At 32.7% G+C, this 14,239-nt stretch overlaps 1 protein-coding gene across 1 annotated transcript in view; it reads left to right on the top strand.

Annotated features, from left to right (window-relative positions):
* The first annotated feature begins 212 nt into the window (after positions 1-212).
* Positions 213-14,239, top strand: part of LOC143222220 (uncharacterized) — a 50,347-nt gene continuing 36,320 nt past the window's right edge. The window contains exons 1-3 of the mRNA XM_076448355.1: positions 213-350; positions 3,659-4,150; positions 11,373-11,503. Coding sequence (XP_076304470.1) covers positions 3,689-4,150; positions 11,373-11,503 — 593 coding nt within the window. The 5' untranslated portion in view covers positions 213-350; positions 3,659-3,688. The remainder of the gene's footprint in view (positions 351-3,658; positions 4,151-11,372; positions 11,504-14,239) is intronic.

Below are 14,239 nucleotides of genomic sequence, written 5' to 3' on the forward strand. Positions count from 1 at the left end.
TTTATATGTCCCCCAGTGGCACAGTGGTATGTCTGCGGACTTACATACTAAAATTCAGGTTTCGATACCCGTGGTGAGCAGAGCACAGATAGCCCATTGCGTAGCTTTGTGCTTAATTCTAAACAAACAAACTCGTATTTATATATTTTAAATATTACGTACTAATTTTCTGAGAACGTCACCTGGAAAGGCACGTGACATATCCGATTGGCGCGGATTTCAAGTTGAGATTAGGAATGGCCTATTTTGGCATCGAACTACTGAAGAAAATGGAGTCTATGACGTGTTCAAGAAAATAATAACTGAATGAACTAAATCTGAAATTTAGTGTAGTGGAGCTTTTAATTTGTGTAAGTACAGAATTTAAGTGTAGTAGAATACCAGATCAATTAAGTTCTGAAACCTCGTTATTGAAAACTGTGAATAACAAAACAAACCTAACATTAATAATAATAAAACAAAGTCAATTGCTACATTAATTATTATTTTATTTTTTTTATAAATTTATAATTATAATCACTGTTAGTTCTAATATTACTATTTCAAGTAATTATCAAAAGTTATAAGCCCTAAAAATAAAATTAAAAAGTTATTGTACTTAATACATTTGTCCGCTTCGAAAGTTAAGTTGGACCGTAAGCTTAAATTGTTGAAATGAATCTCTTAAATTTATATAACCAGCTTATTGTAACCTTCAGTTAAACCACTAGCATTAGGCTATATCTCTAATTATAACGTCAGTTATAGCTTAGACTTCACTTAAAGGATACTAAGTTTTAACATTACAATATAAAATTTTACATACAAGTTTTCATTGTGCTTCTGGTTTCTAGATTGTAGTTTTGTTTTTAACATTTGGAGATTGCTGATGTTAAGTCTCAGGCTTCAGTTAAAGTTAATTCTACAATTTATAAAGCATACAAAAAGGTTAGCTTGTTACTGTATTACTAGTAGCAACTTTTTCATTATACTGATTTGTTACATTAATTATATTTAATGGAGTTACTTATGTGTTGTTTTATAATCTATATAACAAGCTTTAGGTTTGACTAGAACTTTGCAGAAGTTCTTAATTAGTTTTAATATTTATGTAACCTGTTTAGGACCTAGTTTGATAGAAACAGAAGAATTACAGAATATTATAATGAAAAATACATTTTAGAATTCTAAGTTTTTTTGTTTTTTTTAAGGAGTGTTAGAAGATGGGTATATTGTAATTACTCATGTACAGGTCTGAGAGTTCAAGAATGCAAAATAACAGTAATAAAATAGAAGATTCAATGAATTAGTTTAACTATGATATCAGGTCATAGGTAAATGGTCAGAAAGTTTAATCTTTCATTTTTTATAAACATTTTATCAGTGTTGGGAAAGACTAAACAAATGCTTTAAAACTAGTATTTTTATCTGTACTGGTTTTCTGCATCGTCATGAAAGTTAATAATATATCCAGTATTCAAGTACTCTTGTGCAATCAACCATTTCTTCTTCAGGGTCAATACAATATAAAATAATACTTTTCTTAGTAGGTACTTTTCATGCTTCTCATAATTTCAAGACATTTTGTGGCATTATATAAAGAAAGCTGACTAATCCACTCTATTTTTCTGAAATTAGTCTTTATAATGTGTCCTTCTGTTGACAGCAGAACTAATCTGACAGCATGTATTCTCTCTCAATTATAATGGTTGCCTTGTTACATGTTCCTGGTATTATTATTGACTGGAGTTAGGTGCTGCTTATATGAACATTCTTTTACTGAATCATTGAACAATAACATTTTTTGACTCTTTGCAATGCTTATATACAATAGGTATAGTTTAAATATGGTGATTTATCAGCTAGCTTGTTCAATCTGATTCCAAGAATGCTCAATTGAATTGAAATCTGGTGATTATTTAGGCCACGGAAAGTGACTAAAACCTGTCATGTTCATCGAATGTGTTTCTGGCAATATAAATGCAGTTGATTATTAATTTAATGTCTCAGTTAAGCCTTTGACTATCAGGATAAATATTTATTATAGTGAAATGGATCTAATCAAAATTCTATCTCCAGCAGATTGCAGTGTTTGAACAATATAGTCAAGTGCCTTGAATAGGTATTTCCATATTTTTTGCTTTACTATTAATACAGAAAAAAGTAAAAAGGCTTGGGCTATGTCACATTTATGATCATTTATTGTCCATATTTTGTGATCTAAGCATAGATAAAAGTGTGCTTTCCTCTTGCTATATAAAGCAAGGAGATTTTGACTGGTTATTGGTTGTCATATGACAGTTTTTGCAGTCCTTATGGTATGGTTGCAAATATTCAAGGTCTAATTAGTGTTGAAAGAATCTGTTAATTGGATTTGGTTACAGTCTGACACCTGTAGCACTTTACCGGTCTTGGTTTTCTCTTTTTCCCTTCTGTGTCTCATAAACATTTAGCTGATTTATTTGCTTTTTATCACTACTGTTGTAAACTCTGATGAAAAATATGTTTTTGAACAGGTAGTCAAATTTTTTTATAACTACATTTTTATTAGACATGTTTATGTACCTCTTTGGAAGTTGAAGATATTCTTTGTTATTTATGTTTGTGCTGAGTTATAATTGAAAAAATATGAATGAATAGCACCTGCTAAATGTTTACAAGCTAATAAACAATTAAAATACAACACTTTTTATGCAAACAATTAAAACTTATTAATGCTAGCTACAACTTTTAATTTTTATAAATATGAAACTTATTTTAATCAGTTACTAGATTTTAAACATGATTAGATCTGAATTTCTAGAGCTCAAGCAATCATCCTAACACATCACAAGTATTTTGTTTATCCAAATTACTGGAAAGTTTTACAAATGTAAAGGAAGGTCCTAGCAACATGATCAGCCAGTGTACATTTTAGTCTGTATTTTATTACATTAAGAGTATGCTACTTTTCACACTGTTCTTATATATATGTGTGTGTGTCACAAATTAATGGAATATGTAACAATTGCTGTCAATGTGGATTTGCTATAAGTACACAAATTAGTACAAGTGCTATTTTTCCACAGATTTCACATATTTAAAGTTTGCTAATTTGATATAACCATCTCCTAATGTATTCATAAGTGTTTTCCCTTAAGATTTTCAATAAACAGAATAGAAGAGTAATAAAAATCTATTTTGATTTATAGTAGACCTCAGTTCTGTTACTGAGAAATCATAAATTTAAATTTTACTGAGCTGTCTGTCTTTATTATCATTTGCAAAACTTGAATGGTGCTCAAATGCCTGATTAAGAGAACATCCGTGAGTAAATTTTAGGAATTCTCTTTAACTTCTTACAAGTATTATTGAAGACCCTAAATTTTTGTAATTAATGTGAGAAATTTGATATTATTATAAAACTAGTTTGAATAATAACTTTTGTACATTGTACCTCATATACCTATATTTTTACAATAGAAATATATCTAAATATTTTGATTGGAGTGATTGTAACAACTATGACAACCACCACTACTACTTCAGATAAATAATTAACAAGGAATTGAATTAATTCTTAGATGCTTATCTATACACTACAAGCAAGTGTTCTTTCAGTAAAGTCATAGTTGTATATTTCAATACCCATGTTTCCTTTCTACATATTGATATTTATTTTATTAAATTTTGTTTTTAGGTTTGGTTTTTGACTATTTTCATTTTTGCAATGTCAGAAAAAGTGAATGTTGAAGGGCTTGTTAGTATTGTCAGTGATGATTCAATCAAATCCTTGTTGTCTTTACCTTTGAAACGTTCCTCAGAAAAGCAAAATCCTGAAGCAACAGAAAATAAGCTACAAAAGTGTAATGATTCAGCATGTATTAAAAAAAGTATACTAAAAGAAAACATTCGTGATATGTCTCCAGTGAAATCTAGAGACTCTCTAATAAACAGCGAAGTTTTCAAATATCCACTGCAAGAAATAACCAATGTTTCACAGCCATCTTGTCATGATGAACTCTTATCTAGTGATGGTAAAAATCACCAAAATTTGCTGAGCCAAGATAAAGAGCATCAGAATCCAAGAACAAATGAACCTGAAAGTGAAGAACTTGGATTTCCAAATTCGATTTTTTGTATGTTTGCTTCACTAGCTGCAAGTCGAGCAGTAAATGTAAACAGCTTTGAGGTAGGAGTTATTGTTTACTTTGTCCCCATATATCAAGGGTTAATATGTTAATAACTTTAATATAATCTTTCATAAAATTATTATCAAGATTAATTAATATGAAATTGCGAACTAATTAGTTAGTTTCTAAGCAATACTTAACAATTAGAAAGAAATTCTTCTTTCGTATGTGGTGCGCCTAAGCAGTTTATTTTTTGTTTTGATAAAGATTTAAGAAACTTGTTATAAGGGTATGTAAATTAAAAAAAAAAGAAAATTACAAACCATTTATATCTGTATTTTGTCATTACTCACTTATTCTGAAGTGAATCAGATTATTTTCCTTAAACTTTGGCAAAATGTATAAACGACTTGGATGTTTTTGTTTTTTAATTACATTTTATTAAAGAAAAATGATATGTTGTTCAGTTATTTCAGTAAATGAAAATTTTCTTTAAGAGCCTGTCTTGAAGACATTATGTCTCAGTTTCTCTCTAATTAAATAATTAGTGTAATATTTATTATAATAGGGCATATAACAGAACAGTTGTTTCACAGTGTACTATAATTGTTAGAAGGGAGAGTTGTTCGCCTGATAAGATGAATGTTAGCCAGCTTATTCTTCTGACTTTTTCACTGATTGTTAATTGGTCTACTTGCATTAGGTCATAATTCAACTAATAAACTGGACAAATTTCACCTGCTTAAAGTAGAACAAATGATGACTGAAGAAAATGAAGATCGTTGAAATGTTTCACTTACATGTTCAAACTGATAAAATTAATGAGAAATGTTTTGATGAAGCAGCTAGAAAGGCTTTAATCATGGACATATTTCATTTTAGCCATATTTATTTGATAATTTAATGTTAAAGGGTGTGGATGATAAGTTTAAGGTGATTTTCTCCATCAAATGGTGAGGGTACCTAGCAGGGAGAATGCTATTTTATATTCAGTAGAAAAGTCCAGTGTGGATGTCGAGAGGGGAAATGGGTAGAGCACTAGGGTACAAGTACTAATTATATAATTAGGTTTGATGTAGTACTTTCATATGGAAATCATGAATGATAATGCCTTGGTTCTTGATTTGGAGATGATGGGGCATCAGTTGATTTTAATGGGTTGGAAAACTTGAGTTAAAAGGAAATGCTTATGAAAAGTACAAGGTTTTTGAAAATAAATTGTTAAATATTCAAGATGGGTATGTACTACTGGGGAAAAATTCGTGGCTTTAGGGTTACTCACTAAGAAGTATTAGAGAGAAATAAATTTTACACATCTAAAAAGGTTTAACTACTAAAGTGAAATACTTCAGGAATTAAATAAAATCAATTTAGTTAGTTAAAAAGGATTTTAAAAAATTAAAAGAACATGAAAAAGTTAATTGATAACATAGAAGTCACAGGATTTTTTTTCAAATACATTAAAGGTAAGCATAATGTTAAAATGGGAATTTGGCATTCAAGAGGTCCTGCTGAAAGGGTTTATTATGAAAGATTATAGAATGGTTGAGTTGCTAAATTTTTCTTCAGTTTTCATTAGAGAATATGTGAACAGTATTCCAGATACTAAGAAATTACTGGTAGGAAATTTATACATGAAGTTCTTGAAAAAATTAGGAAGTTTAAAACTAAAATTTCTGAGCTAAGGGTGCTAAAAAAGCTTAAGAATTGCACAAGTAATCCCTTTAAAAAAACAATTGCCATTTATGTAATGGATAAGTGCAAAAAAACTGGAAGCTGGCCAATGTTACACCTCTTTTTAAGTGAGATGAAAATCAATGTTTAGATAATTATAGGTAAACTTGTTAGTTTTACTTCTATGCTGGTGAAAGTTTGGGAGATACTGATGAAATATGATTTACACCTGAACATGTTTAAAATTTTTTTTGGAAAGGAATGTGGTTTCACATGGAGAAGCTATCTTGCAAATATTTTGATTTTCTTCCAAAAACTTATTGCTGAACAATTAACTTGATCTAATCAGTTAATTAAAATGCAATTTAATCTGTTACTGGCACAAAAATGGCCAACTAATTCGAATTAGTGTTTTCAATTATTACTTTTTTCATTTACTCTAGCCATTCAAGTCTCGTATGAGAATAACAAGTTAGTTAAATGTAATTTATTACTGTCTCCTGCAATTAATCAATTATAAAATTCTGTTAATTTCCCAACTCTAATGATGAAAGTGGAGATGTGGATCCAGTATACCTGGATTTTTTAGAAGGCTTTTGACAAAGTGCCATATAGAAAACTAATAAAAAACATATCTGTAGATGTGAGATAAGTTATCTCAATGGATTATAAAGGCTGTTTGGAAGAAAAGCAGGAAATGGTTGTAAATAAATGGATTTCAGTCAAACTAGATTTGATTTACAAGTAAGGAACTAAAATTATGATGAAATACAACATTTAGACACTGCTTATGTAATGTTGTACATGGAACATATCTGTTGTCATTATTATTTTACATTTATGTCTAGCAGCCAAAAGATTAAAAAACAATTAAATGTCAAAGAATAAAAAAAATGGTAACTAAATAGATTTAGGTCTACTACATTACTAGTTTAAATTTACTCCATTATATGAACTGTGTATATCTAAGCATATTTGATTAACAGTTTAATTTACTTCATTATATGATAGTATATAAAACTGTAGGCTATCATTGGATCCAGTGGGGATCCTATTTATCTGGTTATAAATGGTATTATTAAAGAGAAAAGTGCTTAGTTTTAATACCCACTCTAAAATTGTTAGATGTCTAAATATCCCATATCCTCATTTTTTTGAGTCTAGTTGTCTGGTTACCATCCCAGGGATCTTAACTGAAACTTTTGCTGTTTTCGATGTACATTAATGATATTAATGAAGGAATTGTTGAAACAGGATAATGATATTAAACTTTGTGATGAAATTGTGACGAAGAGGATATATTACAAAGGGATTTGGATCATTTGTCATAATGGACAAATGGCAGATGGTATTTAATTACATTATCTTCAGGCAATTCATGTGGGTTACATTAATCTAAACTATAATTACCACCTTGATGGTAATTTTCTCAACAGTGTAATGAAAGAAGAGGATGTTATTGTTTTGGTTGATTATTCTTTTAAGTTTCCTAAGTAGTGTCTTTACCCAGTGGGAAAGCAAACAAGATTTTGAGTTGCATCTAGAGGAACATTGAATGCAAGGTGAAGGAGGTAATTATTTCTTTGTACAGATCTCTGGTAAGGCCTCACGCATCCTAGAGTTAACAATCTCGGAAGAAAAAAACAGTTACTTAGGTTTCAGCTGTACATATGAAGGTTTTTTGGGTTTTTCTTTTAAAACTGCAATTAATGTATTGGAGGAAGCACATTTAAGAAAATAATTTCTGAGGATTTCAGTATTTCAGGATGTATAAGTTACATTTTATTATTTTACTGATAATTCATCATTTTTACATACAAAAGTGTCACTCCTTATTTTCTATGTAGGTCTAAACCAAATTTAAACTGTATTGTTCTGTGTGCACTAGAGGTGAATGCTTAGTGAAATTTGCTAAATAATTAATTGTTTGTCTCATTAATTCCATTTAACTAATTGATTGTTCTTTCAAGAGACTTGGATAGTAAGAATAATAATCAATGCTAATTTAAATAATTGTAATTTTTAATTTGGCTGAACATTCTTGAATTACTCAATGAGAATCGTAATGGCAATATTTTGAGTACTTGGATAGTTGGAATGGTGGAAAATGGTAACAGTCAAAAACTAATTTGAATTAGTTAATTGTTTGTGACATCAATCAATTTAATAGTGATTTTGAGTAGTCATGTAATGTGAAGCTAATTGAAGTAATCTATGCTATGAAGTTATCAAATAACTGAGTCATTGAGCTGTAGCATATAAACATATTGCTGCTCCCTTTTCAGAATTATTCTCTGTTTATGAAGTTTTTACATTTGATTTTACAAATCACTCACACAGAGTAGCTTGATTCCTTTCATGATGTTCAGTGATGAATATACTTCTCACTTTTTTTTATTTAAAAACTGCCTTTGTAAAAATCTACTGTTATTTTAATTATGAGCATTTTATAAATCTTGCAGTGTAAGGTACAAACTTAAAAACTATGAAAAGTTATATTTTTATTATTATGGTTATTAGTATCATATGCTACTTGGTAATTATCCACAATTACAGGTCTTCTATTAAAATATGTTATCAATTAAACTTCACCACAAACTAGTCCATAGACTATATTTGATTATACAATAATAATCTTAAGCTGTTACCTGGAGATACCTATGATAAATCAGATCTTGATGTTCTCAATGAACAGTTGCTGTCTCCGATTTAATCCTGGGGAACTTTAATGGGCATTATCCCCTCTGGGGAAGTGCTGATATTGATGGGAGGGGTTGCTCCGTAGAACATATGCTTTCTGATCACAACTTTTCTGTTTTCAATACTGGTTCTTATACTTATTTTCATGCACCTAGTCAGTCCTTTACTGCTATTGATCTCTCAGTTTGCTTCCCTTCACTATTCTCCCACTTTTCATGAAGGGTTGACAATAACCCACAATGCAGTGATCATTTTCCTGTAATTTTGAGAGAGATTGGCCATGGTCGATGCCACCCGACCTGCGTGCCCAGGTGGAAGCTGGATCAAGCAAGCTGGCCCTCTTTCACTGCTCTCACAGAACTTGATCCTGCCATCATCTGTAAGCCATCAATACACAACTGTGTGGCAGCAGTAACTGACTGTATTATACAGACAGCTGCTCAATGTATTCCTGAAACCTCGACATGTTTTCCACGATATCCTCGTCCATGGTAGAATCCTGCCTGCCACATGGTACGGAAGACTCAAAAAATGGGCCTGGGATACTTTTTGTAGATATCCGACACTCTTGCATGGCATTGCTTTCCAGCAGACCTGTGTACCTGCTCATGGGTAAGACTTCAAAGCCAGAAGAACTCTTGGATTAAGTTCACAATCACTACCACCAGTTCCAAAGTCGTATGGGACAAGATTTGAAAGGTCAGTGGACAGTATAATTCTGTCCCCCACTCGATCCTGCTCTCTGATGGCCATGAAGTAGCTGATACCCAGAGCATTGCCGATATTCTAGGTGAAAGCTTTTGCCAGGTATCTAGCACTTTTGCTTCATCCTCCACTTTCTTAGCCATCAAGACTCGGGCAGAGCGATCACCTCTTTCCTTTCGAGGTGATTGTCCCTTTCTGGTGGAAATCAAAGTGACCTTGCATCAGTCTGGCAATACATTGGTCAGACCTGATGATGTACGCTATGAAATGCTGCTCCATCTCTCTCCTCCTTCTCTTGCTATTCTTTTCATTGTTTTTAACTGGACCTGGCAGGAGAATGTTTTTCTTGATGCTTGTTGCCAGCCTATTGTCCTACCTTTCTCTAAGCCTGGGAAGGATCCCAAGATTCTTTCAAACTACCGACCAATTGCTTTGATGAGCTGTCTATGTAAGACCTAAGAGAGAATGGTTAATACTCGTCTTGATTGGTTCCTTGAATCAAACAACCTCTTCTCGTCCATCCAGTGTGGGTTCCAACAACATCGCTCCACCATGGACCACCTGATTCAAGTTGAAACAATAATGAGAGAAGCCTTTCTCAAATGACAACATATTGTATCAATATTCTTTGACATTGAAAAGGCTTATGATACAACATGGAGGTATGGCAATTTGCGAGACCTCCATTTATATGGGTTACGTAGCCATTTGCCCATTTTTATTTAAAATTTTTTAATGGTCAGGTTATTTCAGGTTCTTGTGGGTTAAACACTTTCTCATTCTTTTCTGCATCACTGAACAACTCCCTCTTACCGTTGCAAACAAGCTCTCTGTTGATGACTTTCACATCTCGTCAGTTGAAGAACATGAGGTGTATTGAGTGACAGCTACAGACTGCCCATGGTTTTAACTTCTCTCTCTCTAAAACTGTTTGCATGTACTCTTGCTGCCAATGAGGTTTTCACCCTGATCCTGAAGTTCTGCTACCTGTAGTCCCTGAGACAAAGTTCTTGGAGTTTATCTTTGACCATAAGCTGACATTTATACCACACATCAAGCACCTATGTGTCAAATGTACAAGAGTACTGAACATCCTCTGTGTCCTCTATTCCACCACTTGGGGAACAGATCAATGTTCTATGCTAAAGATATATCGTGCTGTTAAGTATGAAATGAATTCATGGTGTATTCATAGAATGATCATTACTTAGATTAACAACTTATAATATATAGAATGCTATATATTAGACACTAGTCTGTGAAACTACATTGTAATAATGGATTGTGGCATGTCACTTAGCAACAATAGTATAACCTAATATTGTTGATTTATGTACCGGAACTATAAAATGAAATGTTTAGAAAAAACTGGAAAAAGAGTTGTAGATTTCTTAATTAATCCCTCTTAGTTAAAGAGGTTAAAAACTGTAGATATAACAGAAAATAGCTTAATTCAGAAATGATTTAAGTTTAAAATTGAACAAATATTTTACTTTCAGGATAAATTTTATGCACTTGCCTCTAGGTTAGGTGATTTCAACACAATACATTTATAAGGTTTCATTGTGTGCACACACACACACACACACACACTTGCACTCCCATCACTAAAATTTTTATGGGCAGACAGAAATTGATCTATTCTATCAGGATAAATGCATTTTGGTTTTTATGATTCTTTTTTGAGAAATCAAGAATGACATAAAGTAACATGCACTTGCTTTAATGTAGATTAGATTGTGTGATACTTATTTTAAATTTTTATCTAAAATATATATAGGTTGAAAATTTTCTTCTCTTATAAATATTTATCCTACACAGAATACTTGTATTTTCACATTTGAAGAAAATGAGGTTTGTGTCAAGAAATTTTTTTAACATGATGTCTCATAATATTGTACTTCGTATACTTTAAAAGAAACTATAAGATCATCAATAAATTTTAAAACTGTTGTCACTTTAGTTTTAAGTTTATTTTTAGATGAGATGTTATTTAAGACATATAATGTGTGTGCATGTATGTTGTACCTAAATCTAATGTTGGATAATGTTATTATGTGGAAATCATTTGGTAAGGTTAATAAACAAATACTTCTACTCAAGATTTCTGACGTTATGAGAAGTAGATATATAATTTTTTAATGTTATTTTAGTCCAGGTAGTTATGTATATGTTTCATCTTTTATCACTTGTTTCAAATAGGAAAACTTGGATCAATCAAAGCAAGATGTTTCTGCTTGTATTCAAAATAATGAAAATAGTGGAACTGATAGTCTTGATAGCAAAAAACCAGGAAATCGCAAAGAAAAATCTTTGGGATTGTTGTGTCAAAGGTACAAAAAATGTTATATTTTTATATTCAAATTTGAACCAAAGTTTTGTAATTTAAATGAAATGATTATTGTTTCAAACATTGAAAGCACATATGGAAAGCTTTTTTCCAATAGTTGAAAAAAATAGTTATTAAACTAAATAATTAATATTAGGTTATCTTGTTTAGTTTGACAAACTAATTCTTCTGAAATATTTGAACAGATGCTATTGACCTGTGAGAAATTGATGTAAGATTTTCGTTAGCTATTTGAAATATTTAAGGGAATGAAAGGATATTAAATTCTTTAGCTTATTGGATGCTAAGGGTAGAATGGATATGATAACACTGACCTAAACACGTGTATAAAGTATATTATGTCATTGAAATATAGATTTAGTACTTTTTGCAGATTTAGAAAACAATATAACATGCTAGTCAGTCACATAAATAATAAATTAAATTTTTCCTTGTTGTATAATATTCAGACACCTTTCATTTGTTTCATTATGTTTCTACACCAATAATATCTTTCAGTAGTTATAAATAAGTTACATAACATTTCATATTTGAGTAATTGAATACAGTAAAACAACTTTTGTGATTTAAAGTGATAGGTAGTTAGTGGGCTCTAATTGTTCTAATCATAAATTTCTTTGCATATTAACCCCTTGATGTGGATTCCTGTACGTGGTGAGGGTATTTCCCAGAGAAGGTGCTATTCTTTCAGTTTACCTCCTCTCGGATCCAAACATCCACCTGCATGTTTGCCATGTGTGGTGACCTGTGAAGAGAAGGAGAGGATCCTGGTGGTTGAGGGGTCGAACTCCAACACACTACTTTGGCCTTGGATTTCTGTAATAGGGAAGTCTTGGGATGGCACCCCCAAGATCAATCGGCTAGTTTATTTGGGTCAGGGTCAACTGAATGCCAGTGTAGGACATCCTCAATGGGTGTTTTGGGCTTTATGTCTGATACTGGTGTTCAGATATAGTGCTCACGAAACCCTGGCATCACTGCAGTGACTATAAAGGGCACTGTAGTGTATCCTCTCGCAGGGCTTCATGGTGGGTGGGGTCAGTGGGCACTGAAATATTTTTTTTATTATAGATACCCTTCAAAAAATAAAGAAACAAGCATGAAAGCATAGAGAAAAATCTGACTATCAGCAAACAACCACGCATTGGTGACTCTGTACAGTCAAACTCACAACTTGAATCTGTCCTGCAATTTTTAATTATACATTCTTTAACTGAAAAATCTTTAGGGTAGATGTTTCCATTTTTCATTCAGAAAGGTTTGGAAGGGCTAGTTGGCTCTCCTAAATCAGTAAAAAAGCTACAGTCTGGGGACATTTTAATGGAAACATCTTCATCACAACATTTCAAACTCCTCTTGAAACCAAAGGCCATTGGGAATATACCCATTGAAGTTACTCCTCATTCTACTTTGAATTCTTCTAGAGAAGTTATAGTTGAGAGGGATTTAAAGACCATTTCTGAGTCAGAGATCCTTGCAGGTTTTGCCAGCCAAGGTGTAATAGCCATTTGCTGAATTTTTACTCATAAATACGGGATTATGGAGCCGACAAATGTTCTAATATTAACATTTACAACATCACGTCCTCCCACCACAATCAAGGCAGGGTATCTGAATGGTAAGGTACGACCTTATATTCCTAACACTGTTAAGTGTTTTCATTGTCAACAATTTGGTCATTTGAAAATATTTTGCCGTGGTTCCTTAAAATGTGCCCGTTGAGGTGGTAAAGACCATGATGCTTTTGAATGCCAACTAGAACTGCACTGTATTAACTGTAATGGTCTACATCCTTCCTATTTCTCTTCTCACCCTAAAGGGGTAGAAAAGAAAGAAGTACAACATCTAAAGACAGTTCACAGTACTACTGATCCAGAGGCTCAGAAATTACTTTTCCCAATTCCACCCCTCACTGTGGATTCCTGTACATGGTGAGGGGGACCTCCCAGGGAAGGTTCTGTTCTATCTGATTACCTTCTCTGGGATCTAAACATCCACCCACGAGTTTGCCGTGCGTGGCGACCCGTGAAGGGGAGGAGAGGATCCTGGTGGTTGAGGGGTCCAACCCTAACACACCACTTTGGCCTCGAATTCCTGTAGATGGACGGCCCTTGGGTCAGTTGGCTGGTCCACTTGGGCTAGAGTCAACCAAGTACCAGTGTTGGAAGTTCTCAACGGGTGTTGTGGACATTGTGCCTGATGCTGGTGTTTGGATATAGTACTCACGAAACCCTGGCGTTGCTGCATTGTCCTTGCATGAGTTTGTAGTGCATCCCCTTGTAGGGCTCCATGGTGGGTGGGGTCAGTGGGTACCGAAACTTTTTCTTTTTCCTATGGATCCTCCAAAAAATTTAAATAAAATTGTAAAAAAACAGTCAATGGGTAAGCGACCACGTCTTGAATACTCAGAACAGCAATCTTCAACATCAGTAACACACGTACCTCATTTTCTTATATTACATTCTCTTTCGGAAAAACCTTTAGGGCAAATGTCCCCTTTTTTTATTCAAAAGGGACTAGAGGAACTTGCTGGCTCTCCAAAGTCAGTAAAGAAACTTTGATCTGGTGACATATTGATTGAAACATCCACATCCCAACACAGTGAACTCCTCTTGAATTCAAAGGCAATTGGGGATATACCTATTGAGGTTACACCCCATGCTACCTTGAATTCTTCACGATGAGTTATTGTTGAAAGGGATTTGAAGAACGTTCTCGC

Source organism: Tachypleus tridentatus, chromosome 8, assembly GCF_004210375.1.
Source record: "Tachypleus tridentatus isolate NWPU-2018 chromosome 8, ASM421037v1, whole genome shotgun sequence".
NCBI lineage: Eukaryota > Metazoa > Arthropoda > Merostomata > Xiphosura > Limulidae > Tachypleus > Tachypleus tridentatus.